The sequence below is a fragment of the Macrobrachium rosenbergii genome, chromosome 56 (genome assembly GCF_040412425.1).
Source record: "Macrobrachium rosenbergii isolate ZJJX-2024 chromosome 56, ASM4041242v1, whole genome shotgun sequence".
Taxonomy (NCBI): domain Eukaryota; kingdom Metazoa; phylum Arthropoda; class Malacostraca; order Decapoda; family Palaemonidae; genus Macrobrachium; species Macrobrachium rosenbergii.
In genome coordinates this window covers 34,507,799-34,521,213 of record NC_089796.1, presented here as the reverse complement: position 1 = coordinate 34,521,213, position 13,415 = coordinate 34,507,799, and the positions used below count along the sequence as shown (strand labels likewise).

General features: G+C 37.5%; 1 protein-coding gene across 7 annotated transcripts in view; it reads right to left on the bottom strand.

The window, feature by feature from the left end:
• Positions 1-856: 856 nt before the first annotated feature.
• The window catches only part of LOC136836377 (protein mono-ADP-ribosyltransferase PARP12-like), a 79,570-nt gene continuing 67,011 nt past the window's right edge, over positions 857-13,415 (bottom strand). For all 7 annotated transcript variants that reach the window (XM_067100569.1, XM_067100573.1, XM_067100571.1 and 4 more), the window contains one exon: positions 857-3,867. In XM_067100569.1, coding sequence (XP_066956670.1) covers positions 1,387-3,867 — 2,481 coding nt within the window. In that variant the 3' untranslated portion in view covers positions 857-1,386. The remainder of the gene's footprint in view (positions 3,868-13,415) is intronic.

Sequence of the window (13,415 nt, the reverse complement as noted above, 5' to 3'; positions counted from 1 at the left end):
ATTACGTGTGTAATAAGTTAACTTTGCCATTTTACACTTTTCTAATGCTCGGCCGATCCATTCTGTGGATCTTGCTTTGGGTTGTGACGAGGATATCTACATCTTTTGATTAACGGTGAAAATATTTCTCGAAACCTTTCCTCTTTAGCTGTAAAGCTTTGGGTCTGAGTGGCTCATACCTCTATTATTTAAGCAGTTTTGCACCAGAGTGAAAGATGTTGAACAAATTTATAATGCGTTTTCACTACATGCGGAATCGATGACAGGAAAGCCATAGATACCGGACAAAACAATAGGAACAGTTCCTGGGACAGGAAACGTATTCGTGACTGTGAAGTATGAAAGCATCGGGCTCACGTTTTCGTATCAGCATGTAAATTTCATCACACACACATTATATATATATATATATATATATATATATATATATATATATATATATATATATATATATATATATATATATATATATATATATATATATATATATATATATATATATTATATTCACTGTTTCATTTTAGTCATGTTTGCGTACTAGTTTGATCTAACAGGGTGAACAGTGAATCAATTTCACGGTCCGATTACCACTTCTGAATTCTATATGAGTAAGAGATTTTTTGGTCTTGCCTCAGACACTATATATATATATATACCGTCCCACCACCTCTGCTATGCTTTGGAATTTTTCATGCCCTTATTTATTCCATTGTCTAATCTGCAACTTAGCTTCACTGACGAGGTTAGGCATAGTGCTTCTTCCTTGGGGGTAAGGCCTGTTCTGCTTCATTATCCGACAGTACACGATTTCTAATTTGAAGGGAAGCGTGATAGAGACTAAAAAAATGAAAAATTCTTTAAATAATTCTTGACACTTTATTTAAACAATACAGTCCAGATATACATTTTAAACAATACAGTCCAGATATGCATAACTACGTAATCATAGTGGAATGGAATGGAATATAGAGTTTAAGCTAAAGATCAAGCACTGGGACCTATGAGGTCATTCAGCGCTGGAAAGGAAATTGAGAGAAGGTTGTCTGAAAGGTGTAACAGGAGGAAAACCTCGCAGTTGTACTTTGAAATAATTGTTAGGAGAGGGTGGATAGTAAGATGGGAGAAAGTTAGTATGAAAGGAGGTATAGTAAAAGGAATGAAAGGGGGTTGCAACTCAGGGATAAGGGACGCTGCAAAGAACCTTTAGTAATGCCTACAGTGTACCCCGTGAGGTGCACTGACAGCACTACCCGCCCTACAGAGGTAATCATTAGTGATAACGTCAAGACACTAATCATCATCACCACTCATGTGGACAATGTAAAAAGACAAATTGAACTTTCTTGGAACGGAAGGATAAAGGTTTTCCCTTTGTTGCATTTACTTCTACAATAAAGTTAGCAAATACTCTGGATAATATTCCTGCTTATCATACTTGACTGCGATGGTATAGTTCTGAACACTGTCAACTGTGGAATCAAATGGAGTATTTGTCGCTGGATTAATGGGTGGTCGGACCATGGTCGCATTTCCTGCAGCAATGGCACCAACAGCCACTCTGGCTACAAACATATGTTTATCTCCATTGGAATCAGCGCTGCAGTAACAGTACGAATATTTTGCACTGGTGGAGAAGTATGTGCCTCTCCCATACTTCTGACCTGTATTTGTACCATGTAGTCGCCAGTCAAAGTTTTCACTGCAGATACTTGGTACCACAGAGTATCCAGTACCGTGAAATAACTGGCGCACACCCACCTTTGCTTCATCACCATAAATAGTGGTCATTTCCAGGATTTTATTTTGTAATGCACGCCATAAAAATGGATTCTGAATTCTTTCAATTTTTGTAACAAGGGAGGTAGACAACTGCCCTGCAAGTAAATTAATAACTGATTGGAATTCTGCAGATGACGATGCAAGAGAAACAAGCTTCATCCTTTCACTAGGTTGCATTGGATCCCAAGTAGAAGGAAATTCACTTTCTTCATCTTTTTTCAGGGCAGACTCTTCATCTTGTATGTGTTGTTCAGGACGTCTTTGCACTTCTCTACTCACCAGTGTCTTCTTATTTGTTTGAACCATGGTCTTAAAATCTAAAATATATTGGAATCTTGAATTACGAAATGAGACAGAGGCTGAAGGATCCTGAATGTACGCTTTCTCGATATCATCACTAGTTATATCACTAATTAAATCCCTCTTCCCTGTTGTATCAACGCTACCATACTTTACCCATCGGTTATTTTTATCTAAAAAAAACCATAAAAAAGTGGATGCTTTGATAGCGTGACCTTGGATATTTTCTGTACATAATCTACGGATCATGAGTGTCTTGGTATCCATTGAATTGGTAAGGGTCATTGCCTTGAAATCTGCATGCCAGATGTCACGACCCATCAGAATAAACAGCTTACTAACGGACATGTCTACTGAAGCAGGGTCCAGGCGTGGCAAATCGATTCCATCTTGAGACACATCACAAAAGGCACACTCTAAAGCTGTTACTTGGGCAGATCTTAAATTTAACCAGTGGTTCCCTTCTTCACTGACCTGCCAGTGGAAGTGCTCAGTAGCATGGAGACGAGGGCATGCACTTGCTTCGTTTTTGCACATACTTTCCACTGAGTAATAACAAATTTCTGGGATAAGGGTATTCCCTTGGAGATAATGAGACCACACTGTACGCTTCTGAATGGCCTTCAGTGCTATTCCTTCATCTTTGGCAGTAATTCCATCAGAGTCATCATTCTTATTAACTTTGCCTTCTTTCTCTCTTTTGCCTAAGCTATTTGTGAAGGTGTTGTCTGCACTATCAATATTAGCCAATGAACTCTGATGGTCTGATTCTTCTGTACTTACATCTTTACTTTCAGTCTCTGAAGTAGAGGCCATGCCCTTTTCATTACCTTTTCCATCTGGTTCTTCCTGCGCCACACTGGAATCATCAGAGATATCTTTATTATCAGTTTGTGAAACTTTCTTGTTTTCATTTTGAACAGAGATATCCTTTTGCTCAATGCTTTTCAGTTTTTCATGAAGCAATGGATTTGCAGCCAAGAGTGCTTTCATGATGTCTCTTGGTGCTTCATTGGTTGAAAGGCCACTGGCCTCAAGTACCTGACAACTTCTCTCATCTAAAATATTGTGGTTAAGTTGGCAGTCTGCTTTTGAACATTTAGTTTCCAGAACATAGCTAAGGCACACATGAAGTTCCTTACAATTACCCTCATTACAGCTCTCAATATTGTAAGCTAAGCACACTGTAATATTTTCTTTTGGCATGTTTTGATGAATTTTTTTTTTCAACAGTTCATGTAACTTTGCCATAGGCAAATGATCTAGAGACAGCAATTTCAGAACTGTGGTATTGTGATTTGTATTCCAAGAATGGCCAAAGACACAAATCTCATCATTACATGTTCCAGCCGCATACTTTGGACAAATGTGAAGTTTTTCACAGCTTGAATGACTGCCACAACCTTCAGTCCCTAAGTATTCAGTACAAACAGAAATATCTGGCTTCAAGAACACATTTTCACCCTGAAGACTAAAGGTTCTAGGACAAGTATATATAACATGACGCACCACTGCTGGCTTGAGGTGTTCTTGTTCCATTAGCTGAAGAAGACTGGCCGAATATTCTGGGAATTTAGTCAGCAATGTGACAAGGGAATGTGAAGTGATAGATTCATCAGCCTCATCAACAGATTTTTTTAATGAAGGCGACTGTAGTGGATGTTTCTCATATGAAGCAGCACCATATTCATTCCATTCACTGGCGTTTACTCTGTTCCAAGGGGATGCCCTCTGCCTGAGACTGGAATGGGGACTTACAGCCATCTGCCTTTGCATCAGGGGATTACTCTGAAATGGACAATTTCCACAGATTAGCTTTCTTGTAAAATGTCTACAAATTCTAAGGCTTCAACATATACTGTAGTTCTTAAATTAACTTACATAAAAATCAAATTTCAGTTGTCAATATTACCATTAGTCCTATATCATCACCAGTTACCCACAAAAATAAATTATTTGTAATCACATCAGGCATTAACCACAAAAGTACATTTTTGGTTAGAACAGAGTACGATATAAATAAGGAATGTCAACAAATTCTTGCATATCAATAATTTGTCAGTACTGATAAAATCATGTGCTATTTACATGGATATTACCAGATATTACCATTGTAAATATCAATTCATTACCATCTCAGAATTCCTCAACCTGATCTTGTGTACAATTAATATCTCTTCATTAATGCATGACATAGATCTCGTGCTAATTTCATTATTTTTTTATATCCATACAATGCAGTTGCTGTAAACATTGTAAAACTTCAACAAAATTACAAAAATTGTAAACCCTTAACAAAATAAATTTTGAAAGCAATTTAGTTTTTCCTGGGCATACAAACACAAGTAATTTATGTGGAGAGTCTTAAGTGGGCATTTTTGAACCAGCCATTAAACTTGGAAAAAAGGATATGCCATCATGGATGATACTCCCACTATACCCATGCTCTCCAGTCACTTCTTTTCTTTGGCCACAGGAAACATACACACTGGCTTTCAAAATTTATTTATTCCAGTGGGGATGCAAACCAATGCCTTTTATGTGGAGACATCCTTAAGAGGGGGAGAGGTAGTCCCTGCAACTGACTAGAGTTGAACCCCACCTGGAAATGCCACGCTCCCAGGTGCACGTGCAATGAGGGATGCTGTGGCTCCTGAAACCTACCAGTCAGGTGAAGAGATGGGCCACAGTAGTCGAACAATGGCCCTGAACACCCTATGTATGAGAGAGTGTTCTATCAAGGAAGGAATATTGAGAACCACGATGTCTCCCATAAGGAAATTCATGCCTTTCAGCAACTTATACTGGCTATTACCAAGTAATGGGTTGAGAATAAGTTCTACCAAGTCCCCTTTCACCCTTGTTAAAAGAGAGAGGACAGAGGGCAACATATTCTAAAACTGGTTGCTTATTATGTACTCATCTGTATCTTATTCAATTCTTGTACGCAGACAGGATAGAAGGACACTCCAGTCACTCAACATTTACACCTTAAGTCTATTATCAGGTTTAGATGTTCGGAAAAGACACTTCTCCGTCTGACTGCTGCCATGCCCTATCTCTCTCCAGTCTTGGGACTTCTGGGAGAAGCCATCCATCTCTCTCGTACTAGGTATTGAGGGCTTCTCACAGAAGCCCACCTCAAAACAGTGCATATCTTTGTAATAATTTAATATAATGTCCCTTAAACTTATCCAATCCATAACCTGTTTTCTCTATTTGACCTCTATAAATTAAAGTAAACCATTCTCCCGCCCCCATTAATCCATTATCTAACCCCAAAAACAATATTCAAAACTAAAGTCATTACCCCAAAACAACCTTACTTTTATGGCATTCCTAAAACTCATAAAGGTAATCTTCCATTCAGACCTATTATTTCATGTGCCGGAGCTTTCAATTATAAAATTTCTAAGCGGTTAGCCGGCCTCCTCTCCCCTTTCTTAGGCACATTTTCTCCCAGTCACATTAAGCATTCTGAAGATTTCTGTCACAAATTCAAAGAACCACATACACCACTTCAAAAAATAAAACTTTTCAGCTTGGATGTTGATTCCCTATTCACAAAACTACCAGTACAGGATGTTCTACAGTTTTTGAGAGAAAAATTAGCCCCCTATTCAGATAATTTCCCACTAGCCCTTGATAAAATAATAAAGCTAGTTGAATAACGTCTTTTCATTCGGGGAGTCATTCTGTAAACAAAAATTTGGGTGCAGCTTGCCCTTTAAGTCCTGTTTTAACAATCTATTTTCATGATGTTGCCTTGTTATATGTATATCACCCTACAGTATTGGTATTTTTACTCTTCTATTTATCATGTATTATGTGTAATGATAATAACTGTTGAAGTATCATATGTAGAGTTAGTGATTTAGATAACTTAACCATGTAATTTAAGATTGGTAATATGTTTTAATAATAACATAGTATGTGACCCACATTTTGTCCCCTAGCAACAAGCGTTCTGTACTCATGTGTCGTGTTTTGGTTCAGTTGTTGTTGCGAGGATAACAAGTTAAGTCCCATACAAGAAAAGATGAATGATTTCATGTTTCATGTACTGTTCTGAAAACCAACTTTGGTTCTTTGTCTTTGTCTGGAAAGTGTGCTGTTTGTGGCTGGCCAGTCATCACGTTGAGATTTGTATATGCCTTTTTGAGAGTAAATGCACGTATATCGATTGATTAAGTCATGTTTTGTAGGATTGCATTGCTCTGCTCACATATTGTCCTGACATCGCCTGATTGTTTCATTCCCCACTGGAATCTTAAAATTTGCTCATTCTGATTTTAGAGACTGTTAAAGTTGGTTCCCTCTCTTTCTTTCTTCAAAAGGGAGAAGTTAACATAGAATATTTGTGTAGTCACTGGTGTTAATCTTAGCTTTTGAGATCTGACTTTAGGAAAACTGTAATGGCACCTGACAAAAAGTGTGTTTTGTGGTTTTTGCAAAGGTTTTCACAAGCTTGTGTAACGTAAAGTGAATTTTACTTATTATTACCACGGTATAATAAGGTATATTAGGGAAATTTTGCTTTGGTGAAATTATTATTGATAAATTTGTTGTGTATTTTTGTGTGTTGTGTTTGCAATCTTTTGAATTTTTCACATTTTATATACTGGTGATTTAACATTTATTTACTTAGCATTTTAAATATTTCTTGATGATTTTAACATTGCATACTGATTTAATTTTCATTTGTTAAGATTTTGTTTTCAAATCTTGAGTACTTCTTGATAGTTTAAACTTTGCTTGATTGATTTAATTTCTTGATAAATTAAAGTTTTGTGAATTAGTTTTGTTTAATAATTTAACTCAAGCATGAACTAAATTCTTGTGTTGTTTTCAAGTAATAGTTAATGTTTTCAGATTGTGAATTCCAATTATAAATTTTGAATTTAAAAATAAATTTTTGTATTTAGTGTTTTTAAAAACAGTGTTTCATTTATTGGCCACCAGTGAATAGGATTAATTGTGTGCATAAGGCAAAGTGATAAACCTGTTTTGTTCCTGTAGTTTTGCTGAAGTGAATTAAGACCAGGGAAACAGTTAAAGTTGTTTGATGGAGTGATGCCCTTTTGCTCTATATAGTATATTTCTTGTTTAATGGTTGAACTCTCACACTTGTTTTGATAAACTTAGTTTGATTTTTCACGTGATTAATAAGTTTTTTAAGGGATCACTGTTACCTTTAGAGTACCCAGTCATAATTTTTATTGTTATGAGAGTTCAGGTATCTGGCTGAAGTGAGGTAAATTTTTGAATTCTGTGATTAGTTGTGAAATAACCAGGTACTTGGTATGCATCATGACACTACACATGGAGTATTTCGAAATTATAATAATAAATGCAATAAAACCTAAAGACATGTTGTGGATGAGATATGTACAGTAAATGATATCCTAACATTTTGGGATAATAGGTGTGGCAATTTCAATTAATTTCTTTCAAAATTAAACACATTAGTACCCAGCATAAAATTTAAAGTTGAATGGGAAACAGACAACAAAATTCCTTTTCTTGATGTTTTAATAATTGCAGACACGACAGAATGCAAATTTACCATATACAGAAAACCAACATTTTCACATTCATACACTTTTTTTTTTTTTTTAGCTATCATGACATTTCTATCAAGATTAGTATAGCCATCAATTTATTCCTAAGAGCCTTGTGGATTTGCTCCCTGGATTTCCTGGAAAAGGAAATTGAACTAATCCATAAGCAGCTGTCATCTTTAAAGTACCCTGACCATATAATTAAAAAAGTGATTCACAAAGCTAACATAATCCTCTACTGTACAGTTCCCCTCAAAACAAGACTAGAGATACCCCCAACAATAAAATAAAAATACCACACCTGGACAGGATTAAGACATGGACACACACACTTGGAAACTCTAACCCTTTTGCTTTTACCTACCCAAATGCCTTTGCAAATCTCTGATTAATGTCCAACAAAAGCCCGTCCCCAAAGACACAGGAGTTTACGAAATCCCTTGCCTCAACTGTGACCAATGTTACATTGGTTTTAAAAGTAAATAACTCCCCCAGAGATTAATATGTAAGAGCCTGATGCCGTCTCTTCCAAACACGTGTGTGTTGGTGTGTTCATCAAGCATTATCCATCGGAGTGGACAAGACAAAACAAGAGCATCTCGTTTTCTTTCTCCCTAACCATTGTTGTCTTGATTTATGTACAATCACCACTACTTGCATTGCCATGCAAGCATTCTAATCATGTACTCATAATGTTCCACCGAATCTTCTGTATCAAACTGTATGTATGTTTCTGTTTGTGAAGACGCCAAACGTCTCTCCATTTCCCATATATTATGCTACTGCATTGTATTCATTAATCTGTCTCGAATCTCATGCAATTGGCCATATGTAGAATTTCCTGGCCTTTCCATTGATGTATGTTTTAACACCGTACGTTTATTATGTGTCTCAATATCACCATCTGTTTGTCTGCTGACAAACACAGATGAGCGAATCTGTACCTCTGTTTTCCCCTGTCTGTGTGTAGATGCTACTTTACCGCTCGCAAATGTCAATAACATCTTCGAAGAAAATGTACATATATCTCAGTAAGGAACTACCAAGAAACCAGTCAACATCCAGCTAGTATGTCACTCAATCCCTGGTCCTTACACTGGTGAACCCAGAGTGACCCAAAGGACCCGGCCGACCCAAGATGACGAACCATGCGCCGACATACCCTTCGTCGCCTCACTGCTTCCCGCCGTTCCTGAGTACTCAATAGATGTCCGACCCTCCGAGATGACCCACCCCACCACCGGAGCCCTGGACGCCTCCTCCAGGAAACCTGAAGCCGCCCCCGTACTCGTACCGGATGAGCTGACCAACGAAGGACCAGCCAACGTCATCCTTCAGCCTGCTGCCGCCCCCCTCGAGCTGGCTACCAAGGATCAGCCGCTGTCATCCTTCAGCCCTCGAGCCGGCTACTGAAGGATCAGCCTCCTTCAGCCGTCCCCCTCCAGCTGGCTACTGAAGGATCATCCGACGTCACCCTTCAACTCGCCCCCATCCTCTTCGAGCCCTTGCCGGCCGGCGCCGCCCTTCAGCCTCCTACCTGCCCCTAGCCCAAGCCCTTCAAGCCAACTACAACTGTCAGCAAGACGATTTCAGCGTCAATGCCTTGCTGGGGGGGGGGGGAGTATTTGTAAGAGCCCGCCGCCCCGATGCCGTCTATTCCAAACACGTGTGTGTTCACCTGCAGCCAGCCGCTCCCACAGACGTTACCTATGTCTTGGGGGAGAGTATTGTAAGAGCCTGACGCCGTCTCTTCCAAACACGTGTGTGTTCATGTGTTCGTCAAGCGTCATCCATCGGAGTGGACAAGACAAAACAAGAGCATCTCGTTTTCTTTCTCTGATGCAACGCAACTTCAACCATACAATATTTCCGTCTGCTTATCCCTAACCATTGTTGTCTTGATTTATGTACAATCACCACTACTTGTATTGCCATGCAAGCATTCTAATCATGTACTCATAATGTTCCATCGAATCTTCTGTATCAAACTGTATGTATGTTTCTGTTTGTGAAGATGCCAAACATCTCTCCATTTCCCATATATTATGCTACTGCATTGTATTCATTAATTTGTCTCGAATCTCATGCAATTGGCCATATGTAGAACTTCTTGGCCTTTCCATTGATGCATGTTTTAACACAGTACATTTATTATGTGTCTCAGTATCGCCATCTGTTTGTCTGCTGACAAACACAGATGCGTGAATCTGTACCTCTGTTTTCCCCTGTCTGTGTAGATGCTACTTTACCGCTCACACACGCCAATAACATCTTCGAAGAAAATGTACATATATCTCAGTAAGGAACTACCAATAAACCAGTCAACAACCAGCCAGTATGTCACTCAATCTCCGGTGTAAGGGGGAGATTGAGTGACATACTGGCTGGGTGGTGACTGGTTTATTGGTACTTCCTTACTGAGATATATGTACAGAGTCTTCGAAGATGTTATTGACGTGTGCGAGCGGTAAGGTAGCATCTACACACAGACGGGAAAACAGAGGTACAGATTCATTCATCTGTGTTTGTCGGCATACAAACACATGGTGATATCAAGAGACACAATAAAGGTACGGTGTTAAAACATACATCAATGGCAAGGCCAGGAAATTCTACGTATGGCCAATTGCATCAGATTCGGGACAGATTAATGAATACAATGCAGTAACATAATATATGTGAAATGGAGAGACGTTTGGCGTCTTCACAAACAGAAACATATATACAGTTTGGTACAGAAGTTTCGGTGGAACATTATGAGAATATGATTAGAATGCTTGCATGGCAGTGCAAGTAGTGGTGATTGTACATAAATCAAGACAACAATGGTTAGGGAGAAACAGACAGAAATATTGTATGGTTGAAGTTGCGTTCCGTCAGAGAAAGAAAACGAGATGCTCTTGTTTTGTCTTGTCCACTCGGGTGGATGATGATTAGCGAACACACGAACACACACGTGTTTGGAACAGATGACATCAGGCTCTTACAAATACAGCATAAACGTTCAGTTAGATGCAGACAACACAGCTCTGCTATTTTTAACCACATAAACAACCATAATCACGGAATAAACTGGAATCTGTCACATATAATTTATAGCGGCAATTGTCAGTTCACAAGCCAGATGGTGGAATCAACTTTGATTAAACAATGAACTACAATGAACCTCAGAAATATAATGAACCTCTCAAAAGGTGCCTGGGACTCAGATATTATAGATAAAATCTTCCTTCAGCCAGCGATTAAGAAGATTGAAGAGAAATTGTCAACTGGAGTGATGGAACGGCTGACCTACGAACCTTTTGGTATAAACACCGCTCCTCTGTAACAGAGTTGGTCTATGAAATACAGCATTTACTTTCTATATTTTGGTATTTTTATGGGCTCATTCATATATATATATATATATATATATATATATATATATATATATATATATATATATATATATATATATATATATATATATATATATATATATATATATATATATATATATATATATATATATATATATATTATAACAATATGTATGCTTTCTGTAAAATTAATGTTTTTGTAATTTTTATATGTTTTCTCTTGTATTTGTCGTGTACTGTGTGCTGAGATGTAAGATCTCTGATTGTAAAGAGTTAGTTGACTGTGTGGTTTTAGAGATAAGATACATTTTCCTGTAAGGCTCTTTGCACAGCTGATTGTTTGTTTAGGTGTCAAGCAGGTGGCCACGGTTTGTCTCTTTATGCGAGAGAGGCCCTAAACCACTCAAGTTTTCAACGAAAAGGGAGATGAGATGACAGGTTTAGATAAGCTGCCTGATCCAGAGGCCTTTCCTGCTTTCACAGGTGTGAGTACAGGAAATCCCCTCTCCATTTAAAAGGATGTATGCTAACAGTCCCAGATAGCTCTCTGAGCCAGAGAACAATTCCCTGATTATTTTCCTCTTTCAGGGGAATAAACTCTGTTTATTCCTTTTTTTCCCCCAGGGAAGATTCCCAGAGTGACCCATTTCCAAAAATGCTTAGCTGGCAACATAGGTTTATTCTCATAGTAGAGTTTTGAGAAACTGATCAGTCCAGACAGACACTCTGTAGAGTTGGGTTACAGTAGGTTTTGTGTCTCCCTTTCTTATCCCTCTCTTCCTTCAGAGGAGAGTAAAGTTTACAATATAGCAGATTTGGTGTGGCCAATATTAAATTGTGTATCTTTCTGAGGTCTTAGTACCAGAAAGTGTAAAATAAGTGTAACAGCGCCTTAGATAAAAAGTGCATTTCTGCTGCAGCAAGAGTTTTGTGAAAGTGTTCAGAAACATGTTTAAAGTAAAGTGGTTTTTTGCTTATCTTTACCATGGTAAAAACATGGAAACTTTAAAGAGGTTTTGCCTTAGTGAAATTATTCTTGATAAACCTTTTGTGCATTCTTTATATGTTCTTCTTGTTTTTACAATTTTTTGTTTGTTCTTGTGTATACAATTTCATAGTTTTACCCAAACTTTTGTGTTGGTGATTTAACATTTATTTACTTAGCATTTTAGACATTTTTTGATACTTTAACATTGCATACTTGATTTGATTTTCATTTGTTAAGATTTCTTTTTCAAATATTGAGTAAATCTTAATAGCTTGAATTTTGCTTAGTTAATGTAATTTCTTGATAAATTAAAGTTTTGTGAATTAATCTTGTTTAAGAATTAATTAAATCTTGTGTTTTTTCAAGTAATGGTAAATTTTTTTCAGATAGTGAAATCTAATTATAACTTTTGAAGTTAGAAATAAATTTTTGTATTTAAAGTTTTAAAAGCACAGTGTTTTGTTTCTGACCACCAGTGAATAGGGTTATTTGTGTGTGCATCAGGCAAAGTTATAGACATGTTTTGTTTTCCTCCCATAGATGGAAGTGAATGAAGACCAGGGAAACAATTATAGTTGTTTGATGGAGTGATGCCCTTTTTTATCTAGTATATCTCAATACCCACACATAAACTGAATTTAATTTTTCAAGCGATAAGCAAGTTTTAAGGGACAATGTTACCTTTAGAGTGTTCAGTTGTAATTTTATAGTTATGAGGGTTCCGGTATCTGGCTGAAGTGAGGTTAATTTTTGGATTTTGTGACTAGTTGTATAATAACCAGGTACTTGGTACATTTTGTGTCAAAATTATTTGGTGCCCAGACCTGGGAAAACAAAACAAAATATCACCCTGATTTATGGTTTATAACGGAGGTGTTAGGGATATATTTTGATAGGAGAGTGACCACATAGTTATTCTGAACTGTATTGTAAAATATTTAGTTCAGTGACTTAGAGAAAATGGCTCTGTTCAAAGTTCAGAAGTTTTTAGCAGCTCCATCCATTAGAGAGTTATCTGAATCCAACCTAAGGCACAGTGGATTGCTTTAGCAGTCGCTTGTAGGGGTAATGTGACTAGTGGTATGATTGAGGCACAAATCAAATGTATTGCAATTCAAGCATTGATAGAATCTGGTAAAGTAGATAGAGAGTTAAATGAGGCATATGAATTGTTGAATGCTACTGAGATAGAATTTACACATAAGCAAGGGCAAGAGAATGAGAACAGTGATGCAGAGACAGAGCTTAGGTGTTTAGAAACAGAAGAAAATTTGCGTAGACTGAAGGTGCTAGAATCAGAAGAAAAGTTGATTAAGCTGCAGATGCAGGCTGAAAGAGAAAAAGAAGACAGAGAAAGAGCAAAAGAAGAAAGGGAAAGAGTGAGGAAGCAAGAAGAAGAAAGAGAAAAAGCAAGACATGAAAGGGAGT